General features: G+C 46.0%; 5 protein-coding genes across 5 annotated transcripts; 2 read left to right on the plus strand and 3 right to left on the minus strand.

Annotated features, from left to right (window-relative positions):
* Positions 1-593: 593 nt before the first annotated feature.
* On the plus strand, positions 594-1512 carry N7462_008319 (ankyrin repeat domain-containing protein; the record flags this gene model as incomplete). Its single annotated transcript, XM_057080034.1, has 2 exons — positions 594-966; positions 1013-1512. The coding sequence occupies 2 exons, from the start codon at positions 594-596 to the stop codon at positions 1510-1512; spliced, it is 873 nt and encodes a 290-aa protein (XP_056930362.1).
* A 4821-nt stretch (positions 1513-6333) lies between these two features.
* N7462_008320 (uncharacterized protein) lies at positions 6334-10030 on the minus strand (the record flags this gene model as incomplete). Its single annotated transcript, XM_057080035.1, has 2 exons — positions 6334-8915; positions 8980-10030. 2 exons carry the CDS (start codon positions 10028-10030, stop codon positions 6334-6336), a joined length of 3633 nt encoding a protein of 1210 aa, XP_056930363.1.
* A 1470-nt stretch (positions 10031-11500) lies between these two features.
* On the minus strand, positions 11501-11866 carry N7462_008321 (uncharacterized protein; the record flags this gene model as incomplete). The annotated part of the gene is made up of 1 exon (XM_057080036.1): positions 11501-11866. The coding sequence occupies one exon, from the start codon at positions 11864-11866 to the stop codon at positions 11501-11503; it is 366 nt and encodes a 121-aa protein (XP_056930364.1).
* A 3620-nt stretch (positions 11867-15486) lies between these two features.
* N7462_008322 (uncharacterized protein) lies at positions 15487-15764 on the plus strand (the record flags this gene model as incomplete). The annotated part of the gene is made up of 2 exons (XM_057080037.1): positions 15487-15635; positions 15674-15764. 2 exons carry the CDS (start codon positions 15487-15489, stop codon positions 15762-15764), a joined length of 240 nt encoding a protein of 79 aa, XP_056930365.1.
* Positions 15765-15928: 164 nt separating this feature from the next.
* N7462_008323 (uncharacterized protein) lies at positions 15929-16120 on the minus strand (the record flags this gene model as incomplete). The annotated part of the gene is made up of 1 exon (XM_057080038.1): positions 15929-16120. One exon carries the CDS (start codon positions 16118-16120, stop codon positions 15929-15931), a length of 192 nt encoding a protein of 63 aa, XP_056930366.1.
* Positions 16121-16445: the final 325 nt, after the last annotated feature.

Genomic DNA, 16445 nt, shown 5'->3' on the forward strand with positions numbered 1-16445 from the left:
TCTTGACACCAGTCCTTCTTCAGGCCCCTCTCCGAAGTTTCCATCGCATGGTCGTGATCTACCTAGCACGGAACATGTTAGTCATGTGGAATAAATAACCTTTGCTCGAGCCGCTTGAGGAGCATATATATTGGCTAGCATCGACGTTTTCCGGACGCGACACCCGGTATAAGCTAGTAAAAAATAGGATCCACTGGAAATTAACAATCAATTGTGATGATGTCTTAGCTCTGAATATCTAGCGGGGAGGGTTGAACATCCCCCACCACGTTGACTAGCGTGTCACGGCGTTGTATTTCGAGTATACCCGGAATACCATATAAAACAGGTAGGGAATCGAGTATTCCTATAACCCTAGGATGCACAGCGGTATATATAGGTCCTCTCTGTATTGTTGGCATCTTCCCTCTTGATATTCTCTTTTCTGGTGTGTTTGTGGCATTTACTTTCAGTGTGACCCATCCGAAGGCGCAATCGATTGTTCCCACTTTTTGGCGCACAGGCCCCCGCCATTTACTGAAGTCAGTTCCCTTCCCCGCGCCCCGTAATCTGCGCCCGTAATCTTAAAAGACTCTCTATCTCAACAATCCACTATGGATCTTCGAGACACTCTTACAGGAAGACATGAATATCTTACCTCGTACAACCGAACCCCCGAAAACGCTATACAAAACCTGCGGTCCCTTTGTGCCGTGAATGACTTGGATTCTTTCCAGTCTACACTCGCGGAACTTCGCACGCACCCTGACCGCTTTGCTATTAACGACCTTGGGGAAGTGTTGAGTGACGCAATAGAACACAACAAGAGTGATTTCGCTTCCAAGCTTTTACAGTATGGCTATCCAATAGTCGGTCTCCATGCGAAAGAGGCAATTTTCTATAAGTCCAAGGATGTTTTAATGGTATATCTTGAGGCGGGCTGGGATATTAATGATCCAATTGACGAAATTTCCCCCCTATACTTAGGTAAGTGGTTTAGATCATTAAAATGCTCTATATAATATATACTAAGGAGCAACTAGCTATGCTGTACTTGACCGAGATTTGACAGCTTGGCTTCTTGATCGTGGGGCAAATCCAAATCAGCGGAGTACGGTAGACTGCACCCCATTATCGTATGCCGTGCAGCTTGCATCTATGAGTGTTATACGTCTGATGCTGGAGCGTGGAGGTGACCTGCTTAAGGGACAGCTTCTCCAATATTGCGTTTACCGGGAAGATGACGTGATTGACGTGTTGTCCCTTCTTCTTGAGAAAGGGGCACCTATAAATGCAACAATGAGCAAGGATCGACTCACCTTTGTGAGATGGTGGGTTTATGGCCTCGGAACGGCTTTGCATATTGCCGTGCAGCTTGGCAAATTTGATGTAATCCGATACTTGATGGAATCGGGGGCAGACATGAATGTGAAAGATGCCCTTGGACGCACGGCATTGGAACTCGCAAAAGTCAAAAACCAGAGGAATTTCGTGGCATATCTTGAAAATTGGAGTCGAGACTCAAAGCTCTAGGCTATAACCTCGCATTTCTCATGAAATTCAACGTGAAATCATTGTATACACGAGGAAAAGAATACACGAGGAAAAGAATACACGAGGAAAAGAGATCTCCTAGAGAACACAATCTAAGCACTCAAAAATCTTACCAGTCCGATTTTCTGATCTTATAGTATTATTTGAATCTACAAGTCTGGTTAGAAACGCGAGAAAAAAAACCATTGATAGAGTTCCAGACGTGATAGATAGGATATAATCAACCCTGGTTAATGTATACTCACGGTAATAAAGTCAACGTTTGAAGACTGATTATCGCCTATGTTGCTCCTTATAAATCAAGATACTGTACTATACTTCGACTTGTGATCTATCAAGTTAGATCCTTCACTTCGCCCTCGAGATGAGTCCTCCTGATCGTTGTGAATTATACTAACTTATATCTCAAATCTCACTGCAAGTCCCCTCTATTACTTTACCGTCTAATCTTAGTATCTTTCTACCCATTATACTGTACTATGTTCCAAAACTTCTCTGGATTCTCTTCCTCCTCCGCCTTTGCTTTCCCTGATGAGGTATAACTGTTAATACCGAGATTACTCTCATTAGAGAGGATTTGCAATATAAATCCGAGCATCATTACATGTACACGATACTCTACAGGAAGTTCAAATACTAGTTTTCCTATAGAAGTTACTCTTTGATCGATGTATTTAAAAATTTCGTGGGTCTTGAGAGTAAACATTGAACAGGAGTGGTACTGTAGGTGTAGAATCTACTCCCGACAACTTTACAATACTACACTAAACTATCTAAGGCGTAATTCATGTGTTCCTAGTTTGCACTTTTGTGATTCAGTGACGAATTCAATTCGATATCCTTAATTCTTACACTAGTAGCAAATAATATAGGCAGTCTAGATTGGAAATAGGATCCTTCTTGTTAATATTTAGCTCTAGCTGTTTTTGCTTTCTATCTCGGAGAATCTATTGATAGTGCTTGAATTTTAGTCTTGTAAATCCGATAGACTTATGAGGGTTGTGTATCGCCCAAGGGATCGCCGTGACAACGCGATCGTCCATGTACTGAGACGGAGTCATTTCACAAAGTCGGATATTGAGCTCTGGGTTATTCCTCCGGGCGACAAAGCATACCATATCTGAATACTAAGATCTCCTGGTTGACAGTCCAAGAGGTCGATATAGTAGGATACGGTATCGGCTAGGAAAGCTGGGATCCAATGGAACGAGATGCTCAATCTGATGATCCCTTAGATGACTTGACTATCTAGGTGTGAAGGCGGGGGAACGTTGAACATCCTCTGCCTCGCTGTCTAGCCTAAAGTGTCGAGATGGAAGACTGCATAATACCGCTAAGACCCACCTCTCCCCGTGTGTGTCAGATTGTTAAGGGATACTTGATTTACTACGCGTTTTGTATAATATCCCGGGTGGACTCGGAATACAGCACCGTAACGCGCTTTTCCTCCGGGCGACAAAGCAAACCATATCTGAATACTAAGATCTCTTTATATGAGACGTTCCAACCGGGCTTACCCTACTTCGGCTTTTGCGTGCTGCTTTTACTTTAAGGCACTCTAGCTTCAAACACAGGAAGGCCAAGCTATCGAGATCATTGAGAACTTCAAATGACAAATATTAACCTAGTAGAATAGTAATATAAACATATATGTACTGTACCGTTAGGATGTCTCCTTTGATCTTTCTATAGGAATCCGACCGGGTGGGTTAGTGATCGACTACGTCCTTCACCGAATGCTTCCGAAGTTTGGAACGCATTTCGGAGCCAAGGCTGGCAAGCTGCAAGCAGGAATGCTCGATGGCTTCTATGGACCGCGAATGACCAAAACTCTATCCATCCTAGCTTAACGGCTCTGCCATATGGATCTTAACTGGACAGTATGTAAATTAACTGCTCCCAGGCCTAATGTCAGTAAGAAGTAGACCCATTCACTAAGATCGACCGTTAGCCTGAAATGTGACAAAGGATTTGTCTGTGGTACTGGTTTTATAATTACTTTTATTCTCCTCTTGCCAGGTGATCTCACCTGGTGGGACAACCTTTGCGACATGGCTGCGGACCATACCCTCTATGAATTCCCATGTCCATACCAAGTGCTCTCTCTGTTCCCTCGAGAGCCCTTGAGATTCATTGTAAATATTGCCCTGTCCAAAAGACTCGCTGTGGTGGTAAGCCAGGTATTGAGTATTCGTTCCCGGGGAAGAGAGTCGCACCCGTAGGCGATTCCAGGGGCTCCCCCGCCAGCCATTGCTTTTGGACTTCATGTTCATGTTCCCAATGATGGCTTCCAGGGCCGAAGGTTCGGCAAAATGTCCAGATACGCCACAGGGAACACACCTAGGCATGTGTCTCCTGCACTGAGCCAAAAAGACCACAATTTCAATCCAATTACGCACTGACAGCGTAGAACCTAGATATATATATCCTGGCACACAATGGTGTATTTCCTAATAACCATCCTGCCATTTCCAAGGGGCATGCCTCCGGGCCCAAACTAGGGTTCCCCGCTAATAGAGCACTGGCCTTCTCACAGGAAGATACCATCTATAAATAAGGATGGCCTCAAAGGGTAAAACAACTTAAAACCCCTACTATTCATCAAAACGATCAGCTATTTCGTAGAAACCCAAGGGTTATACAATGGTGTTCAAAAGTATTTACCGGTCCCCACTTTGATCACCACACCAACCACCTACACATAAAATTTCTTTCCTTCTACAACCACCAACATGCTAGATAAGCTAGAATAATCTGCTAGAAAACGAAGAAAAAAAGGTGAGCTTACCCCCTAGCAGCGTCTAGCAATAGTATATGCTGCCAATAACGGTGTGTCTAGGATTCAGCTAGCACGTGATTTTACATGCAGTCCAAAAACGATATACAACACTATTCAACGCTATACAGAAAGCCACACAGTTGAATCAGCGACTCGAAAAGGAAGACCTAGGAAGCTTACTAGTCGTGATTGCACCTTCTTATATTTGCAAGCACGCCGGCATCCTTTTTGGACCTATAAACAGCTATCAGCGTGTTTAGCTAGTCATCTATCTAGGTCGACTATCTATCGAGTTTGGTGTAAGCGATGGTGTTGTGTGTAAAGATGATGTTCATATTCCCTCATGAGAGGTCATGATAAGCTAGAACTATTACATAATCGCCAGCCAGCGGCAACAGAGTACTTCGCCAATTCCAGCTTGCTAAACATCTATAAAAGCGTAATATCCCTTTAGGATTAAGCGCTGCTTTAGAACGACGGTATTTTGTATCAAAATAGCGAAGAATCGCTGATTCTTCTGGGATTCAAAAGTGGATATTTTCCGACGAGTGCTCGATTCAAAGAACAACGAATACTACGCCTAAATAGTGTTAGCGATTCGCTTCCGAGGCTTATAGGCGTGATCTAATCAATAAGTAGGTTCATGTTAAAGATATTTCGCAGATAGTTTGGGGTGCTATTTAGCTTAGTAGTCGATCGAAGCTTGTTATAATAGAACGGGAGGATATCTGACGGTCGGAAGCGAGGTTATACTGCAAAATCCTATATCCAAGTGTTAGAACAGGGTCTATTACCTATCTATAGGCCTAATATTATCTTTCAACAAGATAACGCTAGGATTAATATTGCAAATGTAACACAAGAGTGGTTTGAAATACACGGAATTTAGGTGGAAGATTGGCCTCCACACTCACCTGATTTAAACCTTATTGAACCTATCTAGCGGTAATTAAAACTGAAGCTTTTCGAATTGCATCCTGAGTTTATTGATATGGGAAAGTCTGAGGAGGATTGGCGTTATTTATAGCATGTATAAAGGAAGCTTGGGAGGCATTAGATCAAAGGAAGATAGATAGGTTAATCTTAGGGGTAGGAAGAAGATTAGAAGCTATGCGGAGGGCTAAGGGTTAATTATACAAAATATTAGTGGTTGCTAAGCGAGTCTAACCCTACCCGGATTCAAATTTTCTTACTGGAAATATATAGCTAGAGAGATGGTGGTGTGGTGTGTAGTGTAACAGATATATACGTATATTTGATGTTGGGGTGGTGAAAGTGGGGACCGATAAATACTTTTGAACGCCATTGTATTATAATCATATCATCTTCACTAGTACTCCCTGTCAGCCAGGAGGCCCCAATCGTAGATAGCACTAGTAATCCAACCTAGAACCCTGGTCGTCAGCGCGTTGACAAGTTGTTATGGAATAAGAATATCCATTGTTACCCTCCAAGCCAGGTCACATGACCCAATGGCACCATCTTGGCTAGCTTAGAGCATAACCAATAAGATCACCTTTACATCTACTAACTCTGTCACATCCATAATACTATTCGGATTAACTTCAGATCTAAATTGCGTATATGACGTGATGAGGATACCATATTTGTCGTCATCATTTATTGACTAGTTAATAGTCATGTTAATTAATCATTCACGATAAAGAAGCAAAATCTCATATCTTTAGAATTGAATCTTTTGAAGGTTAAGTCATTGAATACTATATACCCTTCTTATTCCTTGATTCTACACCGATTCAATATTGATATTTATTCTTTTCTTACCTAACCAACAGGCTAATAACCTGCAAGTAGTACTCTAATCCCATGTCACTGTGATAAACCTCTCCACTTTTCCACGACACATCGATATGAGGCTTTCCTTCCGCTGGAAACAGGTAAAGATGAGCTGCGTCGCCATCACTGATTATCAGCACAAACACGTAAGCAACGTAACATCCACGCACGTGGAAATATCAAGAGGCTGAAACGATATTATGGAGAAAAGGTAGTAAGTCTGCTTAGTTTGCCCGCTCCGCTTGAGCTCCCTTCTCGATGAGAAGCCTCGCCACTGCCTTATGGCCATTCGACGAGGCCCCGTGAAGCGGTGTCCATCCCCATTGATTGCTCGTATTAATGTCGGCTCCTTTCTCGATGAGAAGCATCGCCACTGCCTCATGGCCATTCGATGAGGCCACGTGAAGCGGTGACCTTCCATGTTGATCGCTCGTATTGACGTCGGCTCCTTTCTCGATGAGAAGCCTCGCCACTGCCTCATGGCCATTCGATAAGGCCTCGTGAAGCGGTGTCCTTCCATCTTTATCCCTGGTATTGACGTCGGCTCCTTTCTCGATGAGAAGCCTCGCCACTGCCTTATGGCCATTCGACGAGGCCCCGTGAAGCGGTGTCCATCCCCATTGATTGCTCGTATTAACGTCGGCTCCTTTCTCGATGAGAAGCCTCGCCACTGCCTTATGGCCATTCGACGAGGCCCCGTGAAGCGGTGTCCATCCCCATTGATTGCTCGTATTAACATCGGCTCCTTTCTCGATGAGAAGCCTCGCCACTGCCTTATGGCCATTCGACGAGGCCACTTGAAGCGGTGTCCTTCCATCTTTATCCCTGGTATTGACATCAGCCCCCTGGTCGATCAGAAGGTTTACAACTGTCTCAAAGCCACCTTCTGAGGCCCGTGAAACTGGTGTTCGCCCCCCTCTATCCATGTCATCAACGGCTGTTCTTGCCTGCAAAAGTAGCCTGGCAATCCCTGCGCGACCGCTCTGCGAAGCCCAGGTCAGCGGTGTTCGATTTTCATATGCTTTTAAGTCTTTCCTCTGGCCAAGGCCCTCTGTAATATCGATTCCGTTGTAAATCCAAGAAGATAAGCCCAAAAGAGCAGCAACAGCATCTTTGTTCCCATTAGCCAAAGCGGCAAATAGTGGGTATCTGTATCTCTCCCCAAAAATATGGATTTGCGGATCCTCTTTGAGCCTCGACCGAATGAGATTGGAGAATCCTTTATCTGCTAAAATGTAAAGTAGACTCGCGCTCGGGGTATATTTGCGATTCTTGAACTTTTCAAAAAGATTGTTGGCATTGGTCCAGTCAGAGACAGGAAATAAAGACAGGAATCTGTCTTGAGGAACCGATTTCGCTGCAGCGTTGGCATGGTAGAGGATATTCTGACTGGCATATTCCAAGAAAGGGTATTCGTTTGAGATTTCCTTCCGGCCGTTAGTGTCAGACTTAGACAGAAGCCTGCTAACAGATGTGCTGATCAGATTATTTTTCATATAGAAGCTGCAGCATTGTTTAAGCTTCTCATGGCTGAGGCTCTCGGAGTTAAATCTGAGCTCAGGCCACAATTCATATAGACCCCTATCCTTCACGAGAAAATCTCGAACAGATTCATGGATAAATTGAACTCTGGGATGACTAGATTGCGTTGTCTCGGCAAGTCCTTTTGAGGAGCTAATGACATATTTGCTAAATTTGTTGATACCAGCACTAGTATCTTGGACGGAGGCATCTTGGACGGAGGCATCTGGAATTCGGGCATCGACTAAACCCTTCGGAGATAAGCCAGACCAAAGAGCATGATAGAACTCCTGCGGCCGCAAAGGGTCCTTTGCGTACAGAATCCAGAGAATGCAAAGCAGAAGGGCCTCCATATCTTCATTGTCGCGTCTCAAGATATCTTTGAACAGTTCGCTCAGATCACTGGGTATTTCTGCGAGTCTCATTCCTAGAGCCATTCCGCCCCGTCGATACTCCTTATTGAGAATGTCAACAACTAAGACGACCCACATGAAGACACCTGCAGCTTTACCGAGAACTTGTGGTCGCAGCTCTTCTGCAAGCGTGGGATCTTCGACTATCAGACGGTCCGCGACGTAGGTTGCCAAGTCTTCCGCATGACCTAACTGATCCTCAAGTGTAAGCCGAATACCTCGTTGAATAGTGATAAAGGGATAGTGTCGACTCGAAAAGCAGGTTCGGAATAGGACCCCTTTTGCTGCAGATTGCTCAGCGAGATCTTCAAAGTACCTGACCATATCCACAACTTGCTGTTCATCACACTCATCAAGAGCATCAACAAAGCAGGTAAATGAGCGTTGACCAAGGGCGCAAATCGCATTGGCAAATAGGTCCTTCAGAATATTTAACGAGGGGCAACCATTTTGAACTGGGGGAACCAGGTCGGAATCGTCTAAAACAACCTGGAGGTCAGGGTACCCTTCAAGCAATTGAAGCAGTAGTGATCGATACATCCCTGAGATTGATTTTTCGAGGTAATCACCTCGAGCGTTGAAGAAAAAGGAAGCAGTGAGAGCGTTCTTATGACGTGCCTTGCTCTTCATACAGGAGAACACGAACTTCATAATTGTAGACTTGCCAGCACCGGGCTTACCACTGATCCACAAAAAGCCATGATTTTGCGCCAATCTTGCGGGATCAAGCCACGCTTCATAACAAGGATGGCTCAGAATCCAGCGACAAGTCTTTTCCTGTTGTTTTTTGATGGATGTTTTGCGGGAATCCATATGCTCGAACTTGAAGGAATTTAACAAGTGCAGGCGGCGTTCAGGTGATGAAACTTGATCTAAACATCCGGTGTGAGCAGCAGTAAGTCGAGGGTTGTTCCTCAGGCGGATATTAGTTCTTACAAGGATCGGCCATCGAAGTAATGCTCGTATGCGATTCGGTCACAGGTAATTCCTCGAGCAACTCCCTTCCGTATGCGGCTGCGGTTGCTGCAGCATATCTCTGCCACTCTTTGCTCTTGTGAGAGTCCGCGTAGTCGCAGATTCCCCGAATTGAAAGACATGGGAGGATGTCTATCAGACCAGCACTTTCCATCTCAAAACATATGACGTCTAGCTCTCGAGCAATGTTGTCCCGGGTAACACCGTCCCTCATGACTTGGTTTCCTGAGGCAATCGCGCCATAATGGATATTCACTTCGTTTGACATTCGTCTGCTTCGTGATACTAGCTTTGAAATGTCACATCCGTCACAGTTACCTGTATGAGACTCATGATTATAGGTCGCATTGAATAGACGATCCGGTGAAGTTGGGCGACCATAGGCGGATTGACCTTCGAGCTTCTGCTGCAAGATAGATTGGACTCGGCTAGGGCCAAATTCGTGCTTTGAACGGACGGCAGACACAGCCGTACTAAGCAACTGATGAGGAATTCGAGGAATTGCCGTTCGCTGGATATTTCCGGCTCCAAGGACTTTCCCAAGATCATACTGCATCACCCTTGTTCCGACGACAATATCACCTAAACGCACATCAGCCTTGCTTGGCACCCCACCGCCGATGCCCACCATCAAACATGCACGAATTGATGGAAAGGTCCGCTTCATGTTCGTCATAACTATCGCTGCATTATTTGTTCCATACTGGCCATCAGGTAAACACGCAATAACAACATTATGTTGATCGATCTTTCCTAACACGTAGGTATTCCTATCGTCCGTATGGGTAGGCAGGGTTTCGTGACATTCGTCCAGCATGGCGCGGGCGGCTGCCATCTCTATATACAGCGCACATATCCAAGCGATGGTGTACTGATAGTGTCGTGCGGCAGGCAAACTATCATGGTGAGAGGTCTTTGGTCGCTTAGAAAGGTGGAATTCTGCCGTGATTGCCCCGTAATTATTACCCATTTGAAGCCCATTATTGATCCCACAATAAGACTTTGATGTCATGGCCAGAGTAGCACGTGTTGTCTGTCGCCTGTAACGGATGATGTATTCCGACTCTCAGCTGAAGAGGGGCAGGTGCTCTGCTTGATCATCAGCTGAGACCATGGCGTTTAAAAGGCATTCAAAATATGCGCGCATTTCCTGCCTTTGGACTGTGAGCTTACCAGGCTAATGTTTTTTCTATGAAAAGCTCTGGAAGAGCTGTGTCAAATTCTGACTGGCATAGGGAGTGGCTAAGGCGGTGGGAGTCAGACAAACGTTCGTAGGGAGCGGGTTTATTTGTCGGAACGACAGGATAGGTTAGCTAGGTACTTATTCACGGATCAATCAACATTGCTCAATATGGTTAGTCAGCCCACTACACTCAATCGTCGTGCAGTTGTTCATTGCCAGTTTAACACTTATACATCAAGAAAAGCGCTGAAGACGGTAAATAGTATAATGGTTGAGAATCCAATAGCAGACAAAAGAAGACTCAGGCCATTTATCAGCATCCATAAATCTCCATGAGCATCTTGAAATCATTGTCACGTAAAAGTTGAGTCGCGGTAAGGCGGTCTCCGGGGGTATATACAAATACCTTGCGCATAACATATCTAACGAGTTGCAGCTCTGGTTTCGACACCCCCCTTTTACCTAGTTGACAAAGGATTTCCATTCTTTCTTCCCATCTATAAGATCTGTTTTGTTCCACGGAATCTAGCGTTTTTGCCTGATCATACCATTCATCAGGTCGATATTTGGAGTAAAAGCCGTACTTCTTCCACTCGACTGGTAGAGGACCCAGATATTGCGTCATAGCAGCAATCACACCTTTCCCTGGCATCGACTCGAAAAAGTGGAAACCAAAGTAGAGTTGTGTGAACAATATCATGAAACTCCACATATCGCAAGCTAGACTTGGCTTTTGGCGATGAAGACGTTCCGTGGAGCAAAATATTTCAGGTGGAGCTCCTTTCGGGATATCGTTTGGGGATCCTGCGTCGCTAGCCTCTATCGAAAGGCCGAAGTCACCGAGAAAGAAATTCTTGGTCCAGAACTTGCTTGGAATCATCATAGGCGTAACACGCTCCCCTTTTCTTGAGAGGTAGGAATATAATATTCCTTTCCTTAGAGGCGGGCCGACCGTTTTATACAACTCGGCCCGCTGTCGAGGTAGTTCACCTACACCACACATACAGTTGCGATTATTTATATCGTAAACTGTGGTTAGGTGATACCATCGAAGAAAAGAGGATTAGGGGCGTCGTAGCTTACCACGATGGATAAACCCTGCTAGGTGTAGCTGTTCGAGACCAAGTAATATATGCTTAGCAGCACGCATTCTTGTTCTTATAGGGAGCCTAAACATTGAATCCTCATCCAAGCATGGTCCCATTAAAGGGAAAGCCAGTGCCTGGTGTCTCCCATCCGGAGTGAGAGGGAAAGATTCGAGAAGTGTCACAAGATGTGAGGCATTCTTCACTTTTTTCTTCACAAGAGTCTGAATTGCGATCTCGGTATTTTGGAGCCTACAGGAGCAGCAGCAGTAGCCTTCAATGCTACTTGTCTCTGGTCCCGCATATTAACAGCGAGCCAAACCGTGGAGAAGCCACCGAACTCGATCTTATGCTCAACCAGGTATCGGTCGCCAAGAACATTTCCCACACAATTAGGAAAGAACTTGCCGATGGTTTTATCGCTTTCCGGATCATACCTTTCTTCAGGCTCCGCAGACTCGTCGATTTCCATCTCGTCATCTGAATTCATCGCCAAGTTGCCGAAATTATCATTAGGAGAATGGTCCGGATGCGGCTGCCTGACAGACAGGGTTGTCTTCATTGAGCTACCTGTAGTCATTTTGGAAGAGGTATCGATATCAGCGATTCTTGTTACCAGCCATTCAATGCAGGAGGCATATGAGGGTGCAATGGTAGGGGGCTTTATAGGTGTAATGGTTACTCAGCCTAAGACCGCAGCTTGGCGCAGCCTCAGACTCTGCCCCGCTGTAGGCACATGTGCTGGTAGCCACGCGGAGCTGTGACCATTGACCCAACAAAGGGCAACTTTGTGCAACTCGAAAGGCCGAGGGTCGATGGAGGAGTGGAGGGGTGTGAGGGGTGCTTACTCATCATCACTGGCAAAGCTGTGGGACTCGGAGTGACACCAGTAATTGAACAAGAGGCTCTACGAGAGGGCATATCTTTCATCTCTCTTCTTCCAGCGCTGGCTGATCATAAAACTGATCCAATTTCTTCTTTTCTTGTCATTCTGTGGGTAGTACGGACAGAATAAATCCTTGAAATTATGGCTGCATCATATGTGGATATCCTATTATGGAAGATGAGGCGCCGAATCACTGGCTGAATGAGTTCCGAGCAGGTACGAATCCGAATGAATATTGAAAGACTACGACTGATCATCTCATAGTTTACGCCACTAAGAACGGTAGCTATATTTCCGGTCTAGGCAAGTACGGTGACCCTCTAGGAGGCCAGTTCATAGCACCTTCTGATCCCATAAAGCGATAGAACGATTCAGATTATACGTAAGTTCTAGCCTACAGATCGATTTCGTGCGATTTCAGACCTCGAAGTTAGGTATATAGATAATATAGAATTATAGTCTATGATTCTTGCTGGTATCAGTAAGAATACCCTTACCTACAAAAGATTCCCTCATACCGACTTATTGCGATCTGCGAATCTCTATGTATACTGTTGACGGGACAAACCATCGACTAGGGTTATTAATATAGCGGTCTTTATTATTATAAAAGAGAATTGAGCTACTTTTCGCAAAATCGAGCGCTCGAGGAAGACGGAAGCACCAAGATTCTGAAATTTGCCATATCTAATCTATAGAATATACCAAAAACCTGAAGTATCCTATTAGTAATAAAAAGCAAGGGTTATTATTTTTTTTTCTAGGAAGTTGAGATAGAATACATTTATATATTGAATAGGCTCCTATAGGAGATCCGGGAAGTTATAGCTATCACTCTCTCGACTCGAGATATATTAAACCTACGAGTATCCTCTGCAGCTTTCTCCCCTATTATAAGCAGGTAAACCGTAGGTTCTTTCTAGAGAAAAATTCTAGGAAGCTAAGGATCTCAAGATTAGTTAGCTTCATATCGCCTTACAGCTTACACGTAAAGCCCCTTATGTTATGGAGCAATCAAATGTAGAATACTTGATGTTATTCCAGCCGACCTTGGATACGAATCATATGCATGACGATATGTGTTCACATGGAATAAAAAGTCAGATTCGGGGTCCTTTATCGTCATACCTTCGGCAAACAGCGGAATGACGACTAAGATCATAGAAGGAGAATCACCCTTTCTTTTGAACTGAATCTCTTCAATATTCAGTTATTGGAATAATACACATTTGCTACTCTTCCCCGATTCTGTAATGATTCAATATTGCATTCATTCTTCCTTACCTGACCAACAGGCCGCTACCCTGCAAGTAGCACCCTAACATAGAAATACTAGGCCAGACTTGAGACAGATGAGTTCTTTCTCTTTTCTCCTTCGAAAGAGAGGACGAGAGTTCCAGAATCGCCTCTCAGTAATATGTACTAAATAGAGAAGCACAAAATTCAGGGAACTCCATCTTGTGTAAATCAAAATGAGGGCTAGTCTATGGAGTATCAGATATGGAGAGTTGGCAGGGGCACAGTTCCCGGGTACTTCTCAGGTGCCACTGTCGGTACCGGAGAAGAACCGAACTTTGGTCGTAATTCAGGACTGCATGACTCAGGCTTAGGGAAATCAAGCCTTTTCAGTCTCAACGGCTCAATATATATCATAGTGTCATTGATCATGATATTCCGATATTCCTCCCGTCAGAACTCGCCTGTGCATTTTGTTCAGTCAAACTCCAGAACAACCTTTTTTTCCAAGGGTCAACCACTTCCCTTGACACCATTTACCAGCGGTATTTTCGTCTGTTTTTCTCTATACCACCTCAAACCCCGTTTGTTTTGGCCCAAGCCAATTTCTTGCAACCATACTACTTATCATAATTGTGAGTAATACTTCCTTTGAATCTATTTGCTGATGGATTTCGTGCGACCAATATAGTCTACAGCTCGACCTGGTTACTGGTTTGGACTTTGCCTTTCTATGCTTGTCCAACGGTATCCGATCACCCATATGGAGCCAGGCCATACAAGAACGCCCGACGTCACTCTGGAGCTTGAATAGCTCTAGCTTTTCAGCTCTGACGCTGAGCTGCCAGGCAAGCGATTCAGGCGCACAGTCAGCGTCACTACAAAATAGCTTGACGGTACAGGTCCTTTTACCCTCCTGATCTTTTGTTAGCTCTATATCATATTGTACCGGCCATTTCATATTCCCGGGAATTGGGTTACCCGTGAGGATTCTAGCCTCCGTAGAACCTAGAAGCAGTTTCCCACAGGGCCACGGGTCCGACGAAGGTTGACGGTATTTCCATTCTTGATTGAACGAATATGAACCCCGATTCCAACGTCTTCTCATCATCCGCGAGGGAGACTGATGAGCGGCACTGATTAAAACCTTATTGCCCTTGTAGTCAAACAAAGCCTCCCAGGCAAGCTTCCGGTTTTCATACTGCTGGATTCCGACTGGCATGACCGACCTCGACAGGACTTCAGTATTGGAACCTTGCTGAGACAGAGTGCCTAGCGCCGGTCCCACTTTGCGCCGAAAGTTCATCATAGGAGCAAAACGGTGTTGACCATTGTTAACAAGAGGATGGGGATAGGCAGCAGTGAGCGAGGAAGGCACTGATGTTGATACTGAAGCACTTCCCAATGGTGTGTTTCTAGATTCTGTCGCGGCTCTGGATGGAAATTGTCCTCCTGAGAATGACGGCGCTGTGGATGGAGTTAGTCTGGATGATCAGAGAGGAGGAAGTTTTGGGTCTAGATGCAGTGTCGAACCTTGTTGAAGCGGCGGCCTCCTCCCCACAAAGTGCTGAGGCTTCGCTTGGCTCTCATCTGCCGTGGTATTTCTATTTCTGCTCGAGTTGAATATTGTCCGAGGGAAACGCTGTTGCCACGACTGTTGCTGCCCCGAATGTTGCTGCCCCGACTGTTGCTGCCCCGACTGCTGCTGCGCGTCCATTATGTCTCTCAGTTCGCGGGCGCCCGCGTAGGGCTCAGGCTTAGACCTTCCATTATTATTCACTGCACTTCTGAGTCGCTCTCCTACACCTGTGAAATATTTCGACATCTTCTTTGCTCAGGTTGAGAAAGACAGAAAACGTCAACGGCGTATGGGCGGCTCTACCAATGTGAAGTGGGCGGCTACTCTCTCTTATATTGGGGGGTTACTATCCTTGCTATAGACCGCACGACCGCGTCTGCGAAGACCACTTCCCAACCATCATCTCCCGGTAATGAAATCATGATTGCACATTCTCTCTCGCGCTGCTGTTGGGTGAATCCAGCAGTCACTCCGTGTCTGGGCATTCCGCCCAGTCGCGATGCCCACCCGGCGCTTCGAGGGCGCGATCGCTCGCGTCCGGGCGTATGAGGAGGTCTGCCGCCGGTTGGCTGTGGATCCCAAGGATATATTTGGCGGCGCTTGGAAGCCCCCACCAACAGCAGTCCCGCGCAGATCGGTTGCTTCGAGGTAAGTTCTGACAAAAGGAAGTGCTGACTTAAGAATAGATTTTCCGTCGCTGGCCGTCGTGAATGCCATGAAGGCCATGAAGCCTCCCGCGGACTCCTCCCTTCTTCTGAGCAGGGTCCGCCCTGTTGAACGAATGCGATCCGTCAGATCCGATGGGTTGTTCCGCCTCATCTTTCTCTCCGGACTTCGAGTTCATTCCGATTGCGATTTGTGAGTCAAGTAACCACCATCAAGGCCGCTCCTGATGTTTGAGACAAACGAGAGCATCGAACCATGATCGTGGAGAAGTTGAATTAACCAGATTCCGGCCACCGACTGGAACTGTCCTGCTTGATGCTCGAGGGGAAATCGGAAATCCCGGTCGATGGCGCGGCCCGTTCCCGTTCGCCTGCCCCTCGTTGCGGGACCGCTCGGTCCATCGACTCCCGTTCTTCATCGCCATGCGTCTCCTCGGGCGGGTGAGTCTCGGCTCCGGCATTGTACATGCTCTGCGCGCCCAGGGAACCGTAGACTTACACCAATTCCGGCTATCGCCTGATTGTCCTAACTAGCCCCCTCTCGTCTTCCCAACACCGCCCATTTCACCGCGGCAGAGGAGATCGTTGTAGACTGGACAGGGTCACGTGCCTCGGCCGGGGTCCACGCAGGCGGTCACCTGACTCTGTGGCTCTGGGTTCGTCGGGCCAATAAAACTGCTGCGGCGCCCAGAATGCCCAGAATGGGCGTACGCACTATTAAACACCACCAAACCAGCATGCGTTGATTGAGGGGAGGGGGGGGGGGGGGGGTTAAACTATGGCCAATTGACAA

This window comes from Penicillium macrosclerotiorum (assembly GCF_028827735.1).
Source record: "Penicillium macrosclerotiorum strain IBT 26536 chromosome Unknown utg000008l_segment0_segment0, whole genome shotgun sequence".
NCBI classification, from domain to species: domain Eukaryota; kingdom Fungi; phylum Ascomycota; class Eurotiomycetes; order Eurotiales; family Aspergillaceae; genus Penicillium; species Penicillium macrosclerotiorum.